Source organism: Festucalex cinctus, chromosome 2, assembly GCF_051991245.1.
Source record: "Festucalex cinctus isolate MCC-2025b chromosome 2, RoL_Fcin_1.0, whole genome shotgun sequence".
NCBI lineage: Eukaryota > Metazoa > Chordata > Actinopteri > Syngnathiformes > Syngnathidae > Festucalex > Festucalex cinctus.
Genome location: NC_135412.1, coordinates 24,352,614 through 24,372,499, shown reverse-complemented (window position 1 = coordinate 24,372,499; position 19,886 = coordinate 24,352,614). Strand labels below are relative to the sequence as shown.

The 19,886-nt window shown below is 38.5% G+C and overlaps 4 protein-coding genes across 10 annotated transcripts; 3 read left to right on the top strand and 1 right to left on the bottom strand.

Moving 5' to 3' along the window:
- Nucleotides 1-106: 106 nt before the first annotated feature.
- kctd6b (potassium channel tetramerization domain containing 6b) lies at nucleotides 107-6,543 on the top strand. 7 transcript variants are annotated; one of them, XM_077513924.1, is made up of 3 exons: nucleotides 107-603; nucleotides 2,092-2,185; nucleotides 4,153-6,543. In XM_077513924.1, exons 2-3 carry the CDS (start codon nucleotides 2,159-2,161, stop codon nucleotides 4,837-4,839), a joined length of 714 nt encoding a protein of 237 aa, XP_077370050.1. In that variant the 5' UTR covers nucleotides 107-603; nucleotides 2,092-2,158; the 3' UTR covers nucleotides 4,840-6,543. The 7 variants fall into 7 exon arrangements, with proteins under 7 accessions (XP_077370050.1, XP_077370049.1, XP_077370048.1 ...); XM_077513923.1 differs by lacking the exon at nucleotides 107-603 and adding an exon at nucleotides 1,186-1,321; XM_077513922.1 differs by lacking the exon at nucleotides 107-603 and adding an exon at nucleotides 1,186-1,329.
- An 816-nt stretch (nucleotides 6,544-7,359) lies between these two features.
- Nucleotides 7,360-9,193, top strand: uqcc5 (ubiquinol-cytochrome c reductase complex assembly factor 5). Its single transcript, XM_077513909.1, has 2 exons — nucleotides 7,360-7,693; nucleotides 8,793-9,193. The coding sequence occupies exons 1-2, from the start codon at nucleotides 7,540-7,542 to the stop codon at nucleotides 8,882-8,884; spliced, it is 246 nt and encodes an 81-aa protein (XP_077370035.1). The 5' UTR covers nucleotides 7,360-7,539; the 3' UTR covers nucleotides 8,885-9,193.
- LOC144014231 (mimecan-like) lies at nucleotides 8,965-12,186 on the bottom strand. The gene is made up of 6 exons (XM_077513906.1): nucleotides 11,994-12,186; nucleotides 11,821-11,884; nucleotides 11,412-11,576; nucleotides 10,662-10,864; nucleotides 10,452-10,544; nucleotides 8,965-9,440 (listed from the first exon to the last, which is right to left on the bottom strand). The coding sequence occupies exons 1-6, from the start codon at nucleotides 12,090-12,092 to the stop codon at nucleotides 9,270-9,272; spliced, it is 795 nt and encodes a 264-aa protein (XP_077370032.1). The 5' UTR covers nucleotides 12,093-12,186; the 3' UTR covers nucleotides 8,965-9,269.
- Nucleotides 12,187-14,315: 2,129 nt separating this feature from the next.
- LOC144014232 (14-3-3 protein beta/alpha-1) lies at nucleotides 14,316-19,856 on the top strand. The gene is made up of 6 exons (XM_077513907.1): nucleotides 14,316-14,480; nucleotides 16,017-16,313; nucleotides 16,394-16,517; nucleotides 16,690-16,853; nucleotides 17,976-18,071; nucleotides 18,170-19,856. Exons 2-6 carry the CDS (start codon nucleotides 16,020-16,022, stop codon nucleotides 18,224-18,226), a joined length of 735 nt encoding a protein of 244 aa, XP_077370033.1. The 5' UTR covers nucleotides 14,316-14,480; nucleotides 16,017-16,019; the 3' UTR covers nucleotides 18,227-19,856.
- The last annotated feature ends 30 nt before the right edge of the window (nucleotides 19,857-19,886 follow it).

Genomic DNA, 19,886 nt, shown 5'->3' with positions numbered 1-19,886 from the left:
TTAGCAGGCATTATGGTAATTTTCAAATTTCATATAGTACAATATACTCAGTCTAATGTGTTGTATGATTGTAGGAATGCTGAAAAATGCTTAACTAATGCTAAGCTAATATTAATTTAGCATGCTAACTTAGCATGCTATATTAATGCTAACCTAATGTTGATGCTAAGCTAATGCTAAGTTAGCACGCTGAGCTAATGCTAAGCTTTAAACAAAACACAATTATCGGTTATCGACATCGGCACATGTCGGTTGAAAATAGCATTATTGTGCATCCCTAATAACATATTTCTAAATGCACTAAATACGTTATATACTACTATTATTAGTAATTACTAGTTATGTAATTACTTTGTAATTTTAACAATTTATCCTTCAAATTCCTTCATAGGCATTCAGCTTAGCATTTAGCTTTCAGCATTCCCACGCAATTTCTCCAGAAATTGCACTTAGTCTAAGTTATAGATTATTGTCGTTTTTAGTAAATGGGTAGCACGGTGTTGTAATGGTTAGCATGTGTGGTTTTTAGTGTTATAGGTTTGATTATTGGCGACCCAAAGACAGACCTTGGACTGGTCCCCACCCGGTGGTCACATGGAACAGGTAGACTAACAACAAACGTTTACATATTCAAAAAAAAAAAAAAAAAAGTTTTCAATTGCATGTTTTGGAATGTGGGGTGGATGTGGTGAAAAGCTAAGCGAGCATAGGGAGAACATGCAAACCCTCAATTTGACACAAATAAATGCAGATACCTGGGAAATCTTTTTATGAAATCCATGCTTTACTTCCCACCATTGCCAAGAAATTAGCAATGTATCGAATTATATTTGACTTACAATACACAAGAGAATATTTTTTTTTAGACAACCCCCCCCCCAACAAACTGCTTTTCAAGCAGAGTGCACTACCAGTAACTTGGATGCCAGAGCAGGAGTGTGATCTGAAGTTTTTTAGATTAAAGGTGAAAAAAATGACTAACAAACACACAAAAAAAGTCACTTTACCTCTATTCAACCTTGTTAGTAACGTGACAGTTTGTGTAACACCGAACAGTGGCATCAAGGTCTTAGCAAGTATTTTATTTTGAAATGGTCTGTAGTGGGGTTTTACCGTAACTACGCGTGTAAACGTGCAGGACAAATCCACCTGCGCGTTTTTAGTTTTTTTTTTTTTTTTTTTTTTTTTTGGAGGGGTATGCGTGTGGGATTGCTCTGCTGCGGTTAACATCATTGACCGCCTGGCATCTGCAGCGCATAACACCAACGTCAGGCTGCTTTTTTTTGGCGACGAAAGGAGACACATTCGGAAGATCGAGTCGGTGAGCTTGTATGTATTTCATCGCTTCTGTCGCGTCTAAAATGCACAACTTGATTCTAGACGCCAATCGTAACGTCAGCTGCAGGAAGAACTCGCTAGCCTTATTAGCTAGCAAGCTAGCTAGGCGCTGGATAGCATGAACTGTTCTTGATGCAATTTAAGTTTATATGACGTTTTATGGAGAAAAGTTCTCATTTGGTGCAACGCTTCCCACTTTGGTGTTAGGCTCGCATATGGAGCACACACTGTTCGAGCAAGTGGACAAACCTTTGCCTGCATGAAGGAAAGAGAATGGTTAGCACATCTGCACCAAAGTTTTGATGGTGTAGGTTCGAATCCGGACCGTCCTCTACGATTTTTTTTTACCGGCTCCCTAATTTTTAAGAGTGAACTCCAGCTGCGATCGATTCAATTCAAATAAATATAAGAAAAATGGTGAAATTGTGGTCTTGGAGCTAGTTCAAGGCGGCTTTATACACACACACACACACACACACACACACACACAATATAAATACGATTTAAATGTTATGCAATTAATATTGTTGCATTTTGCTCTGTGTGATGTTGGTTACGTGCTGTTTAGTGTTGCTAATATAATAAGCGCAAGTTTGGAAACTAATTTGACCCGACGAAAAACTGCACAGCGGCTCAATTAATGAAATGTGGCCCACATCTGTTTAATTGAAGTTTTGTTGTGGATGGTGATTAGACCGAGTTTGCACGAACTTCATTAGTGGGGTTGTTTCTGTTTGTTTTTACATGTGAAAGTGGATTGAGCCAAATCACGTTTGTTGCGCCGTGTTTTGGTCCTGACCAAGTGGGTACTTCTCTACAAATGGATAATGGAGGTTGGGGCCATAGGGTAAGACAACACAACACCCTTCAATGTCATAATCCCAATTATCGTGTTTTATTTTTTTTATGTGTGTTTTAGCGATAGACTGATATGGTTTTTTCAAGGCTGATAACGATACAGATTATTAAGAGTCAAAGAGGCCGATAACCAATATTTCAAGCCGATATTCATTTGTAGTAAAATAGGGAAAAAAATCCTTTTAAACTATATTAACAGATTTTGTAAAAAAACAAACAAATTATAACAAAAGTTACAGTGAGCTTCTAGGGTCATTAGCATGTGTTAAGCTAAATAAAAAAATATATATATATAAATTAAAAAGCAAGTAAATAGATCCCTAAAGATTTCTACTGTAAATAAAGTTTTCTGAAATTTCAACATTTATTTATTTTTTTTTAACTTACAAAAAGTGTAGGGAGTTCCTGTTTTTCATAAAGTGGAAATTGAAATTGAAATCAATTCATGAATGAAAAGTTCCCTGCATCTCACTGAGTGACAAAAGCATGCGAATGTAGCTCGTTTGGAGTTTTTGTTGGGGTTCGTAAAATGTTTCTAAAGATCTTCGCAGTGAGAAAAAATTCTGAATATGTTCCAAATGTGTTTAAGACAAGTCAAAACTGACTAACAAATTACAATTCCTGATGAAAACCCCAAATTCGCTACGTTCGCAAGTATTCACTGAGAGAGGGAACTTTTCATTTATGGGTCGATTTTAAATTTCCACTTTATAAGAAATAGGAACTCCCAACACTTTATTAAAAAAATAAATAAAGAAATTATGTTGTAGAAAACTTTTACAGTAGAAATCTTTAGGGATCTATTCACTTGCTTTTTAATTTTAATTTTAATTTTTAATTTAGCTTAACACATGCTAATGACCTTGGAAACTCTGCAATTTTTTTTTTTAAACTGTCAATAGTTATTTCTTTTTATTATTAAAAAATAAATACAAATTATTTCCATTTATGGATCTATTTAAATTTCCACTTTATAAAAAAAAAATAGGAACTCCCTGGCCTACACTATTTAAAAAAAAAAAAAAAAAAAAAAAAAAAAAAATCTGTTGTAATTTAAAATTATGTTGTAGAAAACTTTGACAGTAGAAATATTTAGGGATCTATTTACTTGCTTTTTAATTTTTATTTTATAATCAATTAAAATAATAAAATAATGAATAAAAAATAAATAATAATAAATATTTTTGTTTTTAAATTATTATTATTATTATTATTATTATTATTATTATTATATTTATTTTAATGTTTTATTTTTTTTTATCAATAATGTATTTTTATATTAATAATAACCCTGGAAGCTCACTGCATCTTTTATATATTTTTTTAAACAAATCTGTTAACATAGTTTAAAAGGATTTTTTAAAATGTATTTATTGATTTTTTTTTTATTTTACTGCAAATATCAGCTTGAAATATCGGTTATCGGCCTCCTTGACTACTAATAATCTGTATCGTTATGGGCCTTGAAAAAAACATATTGGTCTATCACTACCAAATATTTCAAATAAGTCACATTTTAGAGCTGTCATTTTAATACTTTGATATTTTTGCTCATATCAGCCTATTAAATGTTCCCGGTGTGTCTGTGAAAGCTGCTCCTTGCTCTGCAGTGCGTGCACATTTAGACCAGGCATGCCGCTTGGTGGTAAACCAGAAGAGCTGCTAACAAAAAAAATTTTTCATCCAGCATAATAAACATATCCTTTAGGTATATATATGACTGTTATTATAAAATGCAAGAAAATTAATGTAATATATCGGGATACGTATCGTCTTGAAGCTCAAGTATTGAGGTACTTATCTATTGCGTTACGTATCGTATCGTGATATGTATCGTATCGTGAGGTTGGTGGCAATACCCAGCCCTACTGTTTCTTTAGAATACCTCTGATTGAATAGCCTAAGTTTGTACGACTGCATCCAAAATGTCATCCCTCTCTCCCCATTTGCTTTTAGATGACTACTCCTGTTACCTTAAACGTAGGAGGTCACCTGTACACGACCAGCTTGTCCACACTGCAGCGTTACCCCGACTCCATGCTGGGCGCCATGTTCCGCGGCGACTTCCCGACGGCGCGCGACTCCCACGGGAATTACTTCATCGACCGCGACGGGACACTTTTCCGCTACGTCCTCAACTTCCTGCGCACATCGGAGCTCACCCTGCCGGCTGACTTCACCGAGACGGACCTGCTGAGGAAAGAGGCCGACTTCTACCAGATCGAACCCTTGATCCGCTGCTTGAGCGACCCTAAGCCGCTGTACCCGCCGGACGTCTTCGAGCAGGTGGTGGAGCTCTCCAGCACGCGCAAACTGTCCAAGTACTCCAACCCGGTGGCCGTCATCATCACGCAGCTGACAGTCACCACCAAGGTACACGCGCTGCTGGAGGGCATTTCCGACAACTTCACCAAGTGGAACAAGCACATGATGGACACGCGGGACTGCCAGGTGTCCTTCACCTTTGGCCCGTGCGACTATCACCAGGAGGTGTCGCTGCGGGTTCACCTCATGGACTACATCATGAAGCAGGGCTTCACCATCCGCAACACGCGCGTGCACCACATGAGCGAGCGGGCCAACGAGAACACGGTGGAGCATCACTGGACTTTCTGTCGGCCGGCTCAAATCGTGGAGGACTGACGTCGGAGAAATTGTGATTTCGAGGTCAAAAAGCCCACACGTGTATTGTTAAAGGGAGTATTTTTCGTTGATGTATAGGAATGTTGTTGACAATGGATCAATGCTTTATTTATAGACCCGACCCCCCCTATAATGCGCGTCCCATATGTAAAACCAGTAATCTAAAAAGATCATTTCAAAGACATGACTGAACAGAGAGGATTTATAAAGCACAGCTTTAAAAAAAAAAAAAAAAAAAGTCATGATTTTAGCCATGATAAAGACCTTATGCTGCATTCGAGGAAGGTCAGAACTCGGATTTATCATAGTTGGTTTTCCCAGTTCCGACCTGAAAGCATTTGCGGAGAAAATAACAAGCAAAATGGCGGATAGTGATAAGTTGTTCTTTATTTTGGTCTTCAAAACACATTGACCTGCAGCAAACTTGCCTTCTCACAGTTTTGCTTCATTTATTGTTTTGATCTTATTGTGGGAATGCATTCAGCATTCCCACATGTTATTCGGATATTTATTCTCCTCACTTATTTGCCGAGAAACAACTCCCACCTAATACTTCCGATTTACACCGTTCAAATTTCAACTTGCTTTAAAAATTCACGCCTTCCGGGGTATATGTCATCTGATTCCACATTACTTACAGTACTCGCACAATTTAACGTTAAATATCAACTTCAAGTCCCTCTTTCCATGCCCACTTCCATACATACAACTGATCATTAAGTGCATTGTCCAGTGACCAGGAGGTCCCGGGTTCGAATCCCACCTCTGAATGTACATTGCAAATATATCCATGGCAATTATGCTTAGCGATATAAAAGTATACCAACTGACTATCAGGAAATGCATTACAATTTCACTGAAATGATTACATGCAGGTTGGCTTTCATCAGATGGCGATTTAAAAATGAATACTCCATTAGCCATGAATTTGAACAAGGCAAGTTAGCTCAGTCGTTCAATTTTTTTTTCCCGCATGGAGAACCTTGGTTCAAACCCCGCTTGAACCACATTTTTAGTACATTCGACGGTTTGATACCAACTGACTATCGTTTCAGGAAATGGAGTATAATTTCTCTGAAATTATTAAATCCCACCTTAAGACAGATTGCAGTTAGTTTTCTTCTTCTTCATTTATCTTTCAACTTCCATTAAAACGTCATTTTCACATAATTTATCTTTCAATTTACCTCATAAGCATTCAGCTATTAGCATTCAGCTTTCAGCATTCCCACGCAATTTCTCCAGAAATTGCACTTAGTCTAGTTGTGGGAATGCTGAAAGCATCCCACATATGTTATTGGGATTTTTATTCTCCTCACTTATTTGCCGAGAAAAAACTCCCACATAATACTTCCGATTTACACCGTTCAAATTTCAACTTACTTAAAAATTGGACTTCAGCAGTCTTCTTGTGTTTGACGGCTCTTGGAATTCTCCATTACATTTTGTCTCATTATGATCAGGAAAAAGAAAAAAAGATATACAGTTATCTTGAAGCCATTTCTGGTGAGCCCATAGTGGAGTTTGAAAAGAAAGTGTCTTGGCTCTCTCTATATTAAAAAAAAAATAAAAAAATCTTAACGGTACTTTCTACTGTCCTGTGTAGTTGTTGCATGTGTTTAATGTAAAGTATGTGTTTAGATGTGTTTGCAATTTTATGTCATGCTATTAGAATTGTCATCAATAAATCCATGTTTGTGTTTATCAGTGTTTAGTTTTATGGCTTGGTCTTACTCGCAACTCAACAAAGTAAGGTTGAACTAGTGACCATAAGTGCAAAAGGTATGTTGACTACTCATCACCAAAAGAACAGTAAACGTGGCAGCGTTGTGCTTTGGGGAGGGGATTATGAACAGTTCCAATATCAGTTAACTTTCTGGGGGCGGGTTAACTAGATGCACTTGAAATGTTCTAGTGTGTGTATCGCTGACTCCCATTTAACATGGGTGTGGCTGTCATAGGTTCATTCTTACCACAGCCACATCTCAGTTTTAAAAGGGTGTGCACTTTTGAGCAAACACATTTTGTATTTTAGTGGTTAACTTCCCCATAAGTTGTAAGCTACAGGTTATACGTCACAATAAGGGTGGAGAAAGTTTGATTGTCTGGCATATATGAACTTGGGTGTGTGATTTATTTTATTTTTTTTAATATGCTTTCTCACAAGTCACAACCAAACTATATCTACTGTTACCAAAATTCTTTATGTCTTCAAACTAACTGCATTAATATTAATGTACAATAATATTGCTAAAAAGCTGCAAATTAATGGCAACTTGGTAAGAAGCTTGTCAGTTGCAATAAATTTTCTAAATGCTCGCTAGGACCGGAAGTCTTTAGTCATTAACGAATAAAAATGTATACTTAAGGTTATCTTTAAAAATAATAATAAATGAATCTTTAATCTGTCGATAACATTTTAAACCATCTTGCGTAGGTTCTACCGTTTAACCGGAAAGTCCGCGTTACATCGCCGGATATTACGTCGGTTATGGGTGCGCTTGCTTCCAAAGCACGTCGCTGTGATTTGAAGAAACGTTCCTCTTGGCTTTACCAGCTGCAATACACCGCCCGTTTTTTTCTGAGCAATGATTTGAAACAAACGTGCCCTTATTGACTTTTGGAAGGACATTTGGGAAAGGACCACACATGTAATTAAGTTGTGGAAACTTGTGCGGTGGTGGATCACTCGTCTCAAGGATGTTTCGAAGGAGTGCAACACTACGATATTTTCTGAGCCTCGCACCTGGGAAACGTCGTTTTGGTCCGTATAGATTTCTTCCAGTCTTTTTTTGCATTGGAGGTGTCATGGAGTGGATCATGATCAACGTGAGGATCGGAAAAGAAACGTTCTGTAAGTGCAGCTTGGCAAAGTGACACGCTCACTTTTGATTATTTTGGTAGAGTTATCTGTCCCTGTTTTGGTGTTCGAGATATTTCAAATGATTAACGCACAACCTATATCACCACAGAAATGTGTATGTGTTTGGCACAGCTGCTTACGTTTTGTAAAATAATAATAATAATTATTATTATTATTATTCCGGCATTTATTTTGTTCTCATTGGCGCAACCTTCATCCAAATACTCGAACACGTGACCTGACATATATTGAAAACATATTACTGAACAAATAATTTACAATCAAATGACGTTGCATTAAATTGGAATTTGAATTGTGCATTACTAATAAGGTTTGCATATCAGTGTCAATGTTCAAAATTTTTGCTCAAGAGTACGTTCGCTGCAGTGCTTAGTGTTAATGCAATGCTCAAGAACATACTTCACTATATAATTTTAAAAAAGGAAAACATTAATATTTCGTATTTCTCATAACAGGAGAAAGGGGATTGCAATTGAATTGAGTGACACTCCGTTAAAGGCTGAACAAATGTGAAAAACAGAAGTGAGGCTGAGCCATAATTAGGTTCATCCTTGGTCTGAGCAATTGGTTTGAAGATGTCATCATACCTGCTGAGTTATCTCTCACTTTTTCTTCTCTTCATCTGGATAACTAATGCATATTATATAATGAGAGGAAACTTCAGAACATAATGTCTGAAGTATCTGTGTGATATCATGAAAGTAAATGTATCACTAAATCCAAAGACAAAAAATATATAAATTTATAGCTTATTTTAGCATATTTGATGTGTAAGTCATCAAGAGGGCAAGAGGGAAAAAAACACACACACACACACACACATTAGGTGTTTGGAATTTGAAATATTTAGAAATCATTTTTCATCAGCTGGTTAAATTTCATCTCAGGCTGACTATAATTTCACAATATCATATTGTGCTTTTCACCATTTGTCAGAAAAGGTCTTTCGCTTGTGGAATAACCCATTTATTAAGTCAATAAATGACCAATATGGTCTGAATGTGGTTGTAAAATGTATTTGGTGTATTTCGCTCTCATCTGTGTCCTTTTTTTTTTTTTTCCTCGTCAGATGACGTCTACCGAAGAAAACGATCAGAGCGGGAGTACCAGCAGAAAGTAGCGGATGGTTTGATAGTTGCAAATGAGCCGGCGACCAAGTGAACGATGCTTGTGTGGACTTTGACGCGTTTCATTATGGACACGTCCTTGAAATTTTGCCACAGTATCACAAATCCGTGAAGTTATGGGAAAATCATGCACATTTTATTGTTTATTTGCATTTTACATTTGAAGTAAATGACATCTTGTTCATCAAAATTATGCTTGATCTGGCTTTCAATACAAAATAGCACCTGCCAAGACCAACAGAATGATATTCTTGTGTTATATATTTATAAAATATTGCATCCTATGTTGACAAAGAACTGATTTTCTGTCATAACTTGATGATTAAACAGTGATGTTTATGGATTCTTTTGAATAGTATAAATCAGCAATTAGCTATATGATTGCCGAACTGATTGACTCATGATCGAAAAGCACAATTTCAGTTGTACCATCCGATTGGCAGACTGTGCAGGCAGATGAAGCTGTAAGGGTGCTTCCACAGCTGGATGGGGTTCCCCTCCAGTCTCACCTCGTTCAGGTTGCTTCGGATGTAGTAACTGCTGTTGCCTTGGCAGAACGTCTCATCTGTTATTGTTTTGATCTTGTTGTTCTGCAGGAGACACGCAAATGAAATAACAAAGCCACAGCTGACGTAGAAATGGTGGCAACGTTGTGTAAAAATGCGGTTCTCGTATTCGATTACTCTGGAACCTTCTAAGTCAGTCATCATCTGTTCCGGGATCCATCTGAAAACAATGTTTTCCCCAAACAGATATTAGGGATGAATGACTTTGGAAAATAATCTAATTACGATATTTTTTCAAAATCCCCTTCCCCTCAATTTTTTTTTTTTTTTAATTTATTGACTACAAAAACAAGCAATCTGGAAGTCTGTATTGATGATTCTGATTCCAATTCCTGCTTTTACCTCCATATCTCAAGGCACTACTGTATTCATAATGACTGGATAAGCATCGGGCCTCCAAATGCCAAAACTCCTGGACCAGGACCTCCCAATGGTACAATTCAAAGGGGAAGTCACCCCCCCCCCCCCGCACAAATTCTTGTCTTCGCATCTGTTTGCTGAAGCTGAGCTGTGATTGGTTTCTACCTAAGCAACTGTGATGTCATCTTCAGTGGACAGCAAATGACAAAATGGCCGCCCCCTGAGTCCTGACTGTCAAGGCGCTATCTGTGACCCCTGCACGATCTGTGACGCACATGCCCAGAAGATCGCCCATCTTGGATCTCTAACTACGGCAACCACACTCGAACAAAATACCTTTTATATGCCTACACGATAAAATAGTACAGTTTCATAAAAACATGATGCAACATTGAAAACAATTTAGATGTTTGATGCATTTTAAAGTAACTAAGTAAGTAGCTCTTAATCCTATATGTTTTAAAGATGAACGTGCAAGTGTCAAAATGGCAACCTCATATTGATCGAAATGGCTGGAAATTGCTTCATAACCCATTTTCCACAAATGTAGTATAAATCAAAATGTAATGTTTAGACTAGTGAGGTTACATATAACATTATTGTCAGTAAATGTTAAAGGTTGACTTCCTTTTAAGTGCCATTAGTCTTAAAACGCTCCACTGTACACGAACTTACATGTAGATGCACAATGCAAAGAGACTCAGGAAGATGAGGGACAGCTGTCAGCTCGTTGTTTCCAAGGTAAAGATATGACAGTCTTGTGAGTTTCTGCAACAAAGATCCTTTGTTTATTGATTAGTTTTTTGTTTTGGTTATACACTACACAATTGAAGCCCTTATATTTACTGTATTAATGCTGATACGTGGGTTTTGTACGGTTGCTACCTTGAACGCGGTGGACTTTACACCTTGTGTCGTAAGCTTGTTGAAGTTGGCGTTGAAAGTCATCAGCCTGGCGGGAAGCGCGGGCAGTTTAGTCAGCCTGTTTTCTGAAAGATTGAGCTCCTCCAGATTCGCGAGTCTGGAAAAAGCTCCGTCCTCGATCTCCGTGATGAGATTCCAACTGAGGTCAATTCTTTTCAAAGTGGCTGGAAAAAATGGAGACAAGCTTTGGAAACTAGACAAAGTGCAATTTCTGGCGAAATTGCGTGGGAATGCTGAAAGCGGAATGCCAATAGCTGAATGCTTCTGCAGTAAATTGAAAGATAAATTATACGAAAATTGCAAAGTTTTAATTGAAATTGAAAGAGCTGGTAATGATGATAAGTTGTATGTATGGAAGTGCGCCTAGAAAGTGGGACTTCAAATGTCAATGTCAAAGTTCAATGTCAGTCCCATTGAAAATGAATGAGGAAAAGTTGATATTTAACGTCAAATTGTGTGAGTACTGAAAGTAACTTGGAGTCAGACGATATATATACCCCGGAATACATGAATTTTTGAAGCAGGTTGAAGTTTGAACGGTGTAAATCGGAAGTATTATGTGAGAGTTGTTTTTCGGCAAAAAAGTGAGGAGAATACACATCCAAATAACATATGTGCACGCTTTCAGCATTCCCACAATAAAGAAAAAATCACTCGAGATGAGGAATTAATTAAACAAAAAAAAACAAAAAAAGAAGAGCGTTTGCTTACTGGTGTCTGCAAAGTCATTATTGTTGATTTTGGTGATTTTGTTGAAGCGTGAGTAGAGATAAGCCGTTTCCTTTGGCAACGCTGGCACTTGTGACATTTCAGGAGAAACCTCCTCACAGTAGACAGAGCCGCTCAGGCAAACACACAGTAAACATGTTGGCATGTCTGTTAATGAGGAAAACACAACAGTCGATGAATGTTCACGGATTTATTTATTTTTTTGTAGTAGTAGCTAAAAGTGCACTAAACAAACATTTAGGACAAGGACACTTGATCGTCCCCCCCCCCCCCCCCCCCCCCCCCTCATTACATAATATGGACTTTAGTTAGTTGCATTCACAAATGTGGATAAATTCCTTTTTCAAGTATTGCATAATCAGCTTCCAAATGACTTTTGGAGCAACTTCACCAATGGCTTCTGGAGCGACATCTCGGTCTGTATCCGGAAGGATGTCATCATGCACGTCGTCACTCTATGAAAAGAAGTCAATCCTCACAATCTCACTTTTCCCAAGTTATGTTTCATCGTGGTCACTCTTCCAAAAAACATTCACTTTTTTTTTCTTTTTTTTTAAATCTTACCTGCATTGCTCCTCCTTTCTTTGATTCATCTCCCCCTGCGAAAGACAACGTCCACAAGAGCGCTGCAGAAAGGACGATGAAAGTCCTTAAAAGCATCATTGTGCTTTCTGAAAATGAGAAATCTGCTGTGTTCGAAGCTGAACTGCATGAGAACTGGAAAATGTTCCACCCAGATTTTTTTTTATTAAGCTGCCCGCCTGTTGAGCAAGAGAAGAACATTAACTTTAACTCAATAGATGCTGTTTACTCTTTTGGGGGTCATTTTTTCCCCCCCTAACCAACCAAAAATAAAAACTTTAATCTGTCTGGCTGCATCCCACATTGCCAAAACATGTTTTTTTAATTGAAAACTGTGACAAACGTTTGTGCTCAAGGGCCACATCTGATTTTTAAACAGTGATTTTTGGGCCAAATCATGCAGAGATGGGGTGAAATAGAAACGTGTTGGCTCATTTACTCCCAAAAACATATAAATACGTTCTATTTTAAATGTTTTGTGTCCCAAAGACGTATTTATACGTTTTTTAAAATGTTTTATTTATTTATTTTGTTATGCTAGGGCATACAAAAGGCTTTGATTAAAGCCTCTCTACTTCAGAGAATGGTTGAAGCAATGGGATTTATCACAAACACGGCCAGCAGATGGCAGTAGAGTATAAGAGATCAAACAGGGTCATGTTAAAACAAGCTGATTTCCCCACAGTTCTAAGCTGAGTTGTGAATAATGATTAAACTTAGCTGTATTCTAATGCTAATTGATGCAAAACGGAAACAGTTGGAAACATACTTTTTTTTTCCTGATGAAAGAAGAGACTCTAGTCTTTCTTTTAGTCGGTTCCATGTTTTTATGGCAATAGAACACAATATTCCGTGGGACTTGCAAAATCAGTCAAAATCCAGCCGGGAGCAAAGGGGGTTGCTTTAGTGAAAATGGCAGGGAGTCAATGAGTTCATTGTGTATGCATAGTGTAGAGTACATTTAAAATACTTTATTTCAACTCATTACTGACATTTTAGAGTATATTGGCTGATATTTTAAAGACCCACAGATGCCCATTAGAGGACAAAGGATGCACTAAACCTCACAAAAAAAACAAAGAGATTCTCTTTTTTTTTATACCAGAAAAATGTTTCTCGTTTCTCTCTCTCTCTCTCTCTCTCTCTCTCTCTCTCTCTCTCTCTCTCTCTCTCTCTCTCTCTCTCTCTCTCTCTCTCGCTTTTGTAATGCCTTGAAAGATATATAACAAAAGAAATTGCTTTTGCAAAAGAAACACACTGTGACACTGGCTCACCACATGGCTCAAGTTGAACATCAGTTGTTTTTTTAAATATGCCATTTGGACTCAGAATCAAAAGAGCCTTTATTGTAATTGTATACATTTGGTGCTCATTAAGAGGAAGGATCAAAGGGAATGTAATTTTAGGGGGTGCTCAAGAGCTCTTAGATCTTTTTACATAATATTCAATAATCACTGTAATGGGGTATATGCCACGGAAGAGGCTGGACTGTTTTTGCACATCAGTTTGTTTCCGGTTCAGTTTGCGACGTGTGGGCTGCGTCCAAAAATACTTGTGCTTCCGACTTTGTGCCCCTCGGTTGCGTGTTTGAAATCACATCTACCGTGGCATATAACCCATTGCTCAGTACGGTGAACGAGTGGTCAGCGCATCTCTCTCACACTGAGATCCGGGGTTCGAATCCAGGGTCAGGCTTTCCTGTGTGGAATTTGCATGTCCTCCCTGTGCTCGTGTGGGTTATGTTTGCGACTCTCACTTTCCCAAAACATGCTTCTTAAATTAATGCTATAAATTCTCAAGATTAAATCTGAGTGTGAACAGTTGTTGTCGATATGTGACCTGAGATTGGTCGGCGACCAGTCCAGGGTTTACCCCACCTCTCACACATTGAAAGTCACCCTTGAACCTAGTGGGTATGGAAAATGGATGGATGCATGGGTGTTACTACTACACTTAGGAGAGCTAGAATATACATAGTAAGTGTTGTTTTTCTGTCCATGCATCAGGGGGCTGAAATGTCCTCCGATTAAATCAAAACCATAAATTGGTTTTTCAGTCACCCCAAAATATTAAATAACTGCTTGCTGACCACAATATATTTGCTGTGACAATAAACAGCCTCACTTAAGATACAAAGACAATAGTAAAACTAAAAATGACGTTTATGTAACAAGCGACTTTGTCTTGTTACATTAGCAGTCGAAGAACAATAATAATAAAAAAAAATACATCGTGACAAGGTCGACAATTCTACGACTGATTTCTATGTATGATGTTTCTTGTCATGAGCCTCGTAATGTCTTACGTAAGTGAGGCAGATGTGTGGCGAAAAAAAAAAGAGGAAATGCAAGTAGCGGTATAACGGAAGTGGTCGCCCCTGAGATATACGCCGAGCGCGACTGGAGGACGGAGGCATTAAAACGTCTAACAGAGAGTTGCGAATAATCAGGATTAAAAGTCGCCAACATTGTAAGTGTGTCCAGCTCAGAGCTGATGGTTTTTCATTTTCTATCGTAGCTGTAATCACTGTCTAATGTGCCGATGCCGATTTATGACGCGTGTTTTTTTCCCCGTCGCGGCCAATTGGATCCTTTTTGAGGAGCCATCATATAACGGTACAGCCTAGCTTGGGCTTCGGCTAACTAGCATTAGCATTAGCGCCATCTAGCCCGCAAATGCTACTGCTAGCGGTTAGCTCGCCGGCTAACGACATAGCCACCATTCCGATGCCGTGACACTTTGTTCTGACAGGGGATAGCCAGCCTTAGCGGGCCGTGTTGTGTTAGAAAGCGGTCGAAAAAAACGTTTTCTTCCAAAAAATAAATAAATAAATAAATAAATGATGCCACCGCTGTGCCTTTCAACCCCACACCCAAGCAGCGCCGTGCGTCGTCACCTCCCTGTTTTGGAACATGAATTGCCAAAAACGTAAATGCGTTTTTTTTAATTTTTTTTTATTTTTTATTTTTAAATCCACCCTTATTTCTGTGGCCTAGCAGCTAACGGGACGTTGTAGATATATATTTGATACATCAGCCGCCGCGCTTAGGTGAACGACGATTGACATCATTTTCGATCACGTTAGCTTTTTGTTTCGATTATTAAATTCTCTATGTCGAAGGAAATGAATGAAACCGATTTACGTCGTTAATATCAGGTAACAAAATGTGTCATTACGCTAGCGCCGTTAGCAACAGTAGCTGTGGACAGCGGTGGGAAGGATTCGGATTCTTGCAGAAATTCTTTCATTTTTTTAATGGTAAATGCTCATGAGCACGTCATGCGTGTTATTTGCTACTTGAAAGCCGTCGATGCAAGTAGGCAATTGTTGACAAGCATTTATTTATTTTTTGCCTAAATGGAGCTAACAGACGGGATTGGGAGACCGCTTGTAATTAGCTTGGAGCTAACCTCAGCAAATGCAAGGTTGACCCACTTGCCAAGGGGCCCAGTTTGCGGCGCTCATCTGCACTCTTCGACCTCATGCAGTCTTTTTCTCGGATGATATTATAGCCGTTACTGGACACGTTTCCCAACATTCAGTTGGAAATATTTAAAGATTTCTGGAAATCAGAGCTTCCCAACCTTTATTGAGTTAAGCCACAGATACGATACATGAGCGAAATCTTAACGCACACCACAAAACAAAAAGGGCACAAATAGCGATACACAGGTAGGCACCTTCTGCCCTCTAATGGAAAAGCATTTAATTGGTATACCTGTCATGTAACGTGTATAGTGTCAGAATCATTATTGGCTGCGGGGAATTTGGATAAAAAAAAAATAAAAAAAAGCCACAATAACAAAATACACAATTAGGACATACATACAATCATACAGGGAGTCGTGAAGTAATATAAAATGCTCAGTATTAAATGTACATTATTGGTAATCAATGATTTTGGAACTAATGCGTCACATCATACTGGTTACGAATCACCCCGGCATCTTCTGATTATCTCGACATGACTAACCCTGTCTTCTGTTGTGCATCCTGTGGTCTAGAAAATGGATAAGAACGACCTGGTACAGAACGCCAAGCTGGCCGAGCAGGCCGAGCGCTATGATGACATGGCTGCAGCCATGAAGAGTGTGACGGAGCAAAGTACGGAGCTGTCGAACGAGGAGCGCAACCTTCTCTCGGTCGCCTACAAGAACGTGGTGGGGGCGCGCCGCTCGTCCTGGCGCGTCATCTCCAGCATCGAGCAGAAGATCGAAGGCAACGACAAGAAGAAGCAGATGGCTCGCGAATATCGGGAGAAGATCGAATCGGAGCTGCAGGAGATCTGCCACGATGTGCTGGTAAAGGCCGGCCGACGTTTCCCGTGCGATTTTCGGCCATCCGTTTGCGCAACTTGACAATCTCGTCTGCTGCTTTTCAGGGGCTACTGGACAAGTACCTTATTGTCAATGCGGGGAGTTCTGAAGGCAAGGTGTTCTATCTGAAAATGAAGGGCGACTATTATAGATACCTGTCTGAGGTTGCATCCGGAGATGCTAAGAAGGGTAAGTAAGGAGATGATGATGATGATGATGATGACTGCAACATTGCCTGTTACCTTGGACAGTGGTGATAGCAACTTTGATTTATTTGTGTTCATTTATGGCATTTTTCTGTATGACTCAATGTGACAAAAAACAACAACATATACTTCTAACCACATTTTTATGTCTCCAGATACTGTGGATAATTCCCAGCAAGCGTACCAGCAAGCTTTCGACATTAGCAAGGGGGATATGCAGCCAACACATCCCATTCGGCTTGGCCTGGCCCTCAACTTCTCCGTCTTCTATTACGAGATCCAGAACAACCCCGAAAAGGCCTGCAGTCTGGCAAAGACGGTGTGAACTAAAAATAGATTTCTTTATTTTTTTTCTGGGAAAACTTTTGATATCTAACTTTGAGATGTAACATATAAAAACACCCTCACTGTAGAATCAAATAAGATACAACATAAGAGCTAAAGAAAATGTGCGATTTAATTGAAATTCGATTACAATTTCAATTATTACGCTCCACAGTTCAGCAGCAATCGGCATAATCGTAAAAAAAAAAGGATTATTAATAGTAATTGTTTAGTTGTTTGAATTTATACAGTTTCACCTTTTTGTTTATTTTAAAATAACTAATTTAATCTATTTTGTTTAATCCAAAAGGAACTTTCATAATTATAATTTTTTTTTATTTGTCTTAATATTTTTTACATTTAAATATTTTTTGGTTTTGTACCAAAAAATAAATGATCGTCCTTATCATGATTTCAGTTATTACTAAAATAATAGTGATTCATATTTTCTTCATAATCGAGCAGACCTAGCTGAAATACAAAACTGCTACAACAATACAAACAAGATAACACTTGCAAATGCATGATCATGTCATTCTCTGCCAATTACATTATTAGCGTTGTTGACAATGGTGTAATAATGAGCTGTATTAGTCTACAACTACATGACAGTATTAGACAATATCTGTGTCAATGTAGTTAGCCTTTAGTATGGCACACAATAATTTTTACTCATACAACAAATATAGAAAATATCAAATAAAACAATGAAGGGTGTAAGAAACGTATAATGCTGTAAGAGGGTGCAATGTCTAACTTCGACCAGCCGATGACCGTGTTGGCCTTACAAGAGTCTCATGAGGAAAGACTCATTCCAAAAGCGAAAAAGAGCCCTGCACAATTATTGGAACAGGGTGTGATGGCGAAGACAAATATTTTTGGTAACACGGTGCACAAGTGAAAGTGTGAAAGTGTGATTGCTTGTGGTCACGCCCATTTCCACAATCTTTGATCAAGCACAGGTGGAAAAACAGTGAAACGCTCTATCACCGCAATTTCGTATCTGGTGGTTGTCAGTATTTGCATGTGTTGTTTTTTAACAATTGATCTTTAATCATGTCTCATGTTTTTTGAAACATCTCTGAATTGACTTTGAACTATTTTGTGGCATTTTCAGGCGTTCGACGAAGCCATCGCTGAACTCGACACTTTGAACGAGGACTCTTACAAAGACAGCACCCTGATCATGCAGCTACTAAGGGACAACTTGACTGTGAGTCTGATCTGCCCCGTGCCATTTTCACCTCGCGAAGGTTTGAAGGTTTGACGTGACAAACTTCCAACTGCGCTTCTTTTCTTGTGTGTTTGCAGCTGTGGACATCAGAAAACCAGGGAGATGAGGGCGAGACTGGCGAAGGGGAAAACTAAAAGAATTGCACTGTTAATCCACCTACACTCTTATCTTTAAAAAAAAAAAAAGCAAAAAAAAAAAAAAAAAACACAGACAGCTTATATACATCCACCCACCCCTCCCTCCACTCCATCAGCCCCTCCCTCTTCTGTATGACAAGCAGCCTGAATTGCTCCTGACCAACTAGTTTACCCCTCTCAGTTCACTGCGAGGCGACAGGGTCATTTTCAGTTGTTAGTACGTTCAGTCACTTTGTAGAAAGTTGTATTGTTTTCATTAGCTTTGTGTGCACGTTTGTGGGGCGCGAGTGAGAGTGTAAAAGATATTTTGAGTGCGAGATCTTGGGGGGGAGGGAGGGTTGTGAATTTTAAGCGTCTTTCCAAATTCCTTTGTCCCGGCTAGTTTGTGTCTCATTTACCCTCCCCCCCATCTTTTTTTTTTTGTTTTTGTTACTTTTATTATTGTGATTCAACATGGTATTTACAGGTTTTATTGTATGGATCTTATTGTATGGTAATGAAACTGGCAAAACACTGTGACGTGTTCCATTTTTTGCTTTACAACCCGAAAAAAAGCAGTTTGCGTTTTGACTTTTTTTTCCCCCGGAAACGCGTACAGTCCCGCATTCAACTTAACTGCAATTCTGCTGTGGGCTCATACAGAACGGAGGCAAGGCTGTATTGTGACACTGACATCCGAGAGTCATGCGCCGCCGCTGCCATGTTCACAAATGGAAGGGACCCCCTTTCCAATGATCCATGTTCGTATTCAGATGTTCAACATTTACAAGGCTTCCCTCCGCTTTTACAAACTTGAGTGTAGATTGGCTTTGTAGTTTGACTTCACTGTTCGAGTGATGCTTAATGTTTAATGTGGCTGCGGAGTATTTTGCAACATCGACTATCACGTGTATGTAATACCGAAAGAAATCTTCAGTTGTTTAAAAAAATGTTTGACCTCACTGTGTCAATCTTGCTTGCAAAAATTCCTCTCTTAAAGTGGTTGTTTTCGCAACAACAAAACACCTTGGTGTCTGCCCTAGCCTCTTTATTCTTCTTTTTTTTAAATATTGGTGTAGGAGTTGAGATAAAACAAAACTCATTAAGTGTTCGAGCTGACCGATCACCTCCTAAATCACGCGAAGGTGCCATTTTCATCTCATTTGAAACGAAGCTCAGTGTCACAATACCGTGTTTATCACCACTACATTCCACATATTGTAGTTGAAGACACCATTCCACTTTATTATGCTGTTTCTTCTGACAATGCGCAGAGAAATTGAAATGTTCTGTTCATTAAAAAGAAAAAAAAAAGTCAATTTCATTATGCTTGATGAAAATGCAGTTAGTGAATGTGGAACGAAGCCTGTCTGTATATCTGGTATTTACTTGCTTTGTTTTTACTGACAAGTCTTATGGCTTAAAAAAAAAAATGCTTCTGTAACAGTCTATTACCCAGTGCACACACGTGGTTGTGAAAATTTTAGAATAGTTCGAAAAAGCAATGATGACTTGGAGATAAACAATGGTTGGTGTAACTCTAGCTTTGTGTTTATGTATCTTAAAACCATTCTAGTTTCACTATACATGTAATACATAGGAACGTGTCAAAGACCATTCAGTGAAATAAAGTTTCGTTTAAGATAAATCAATTGTCATTTTATAATGTGGTCAAACT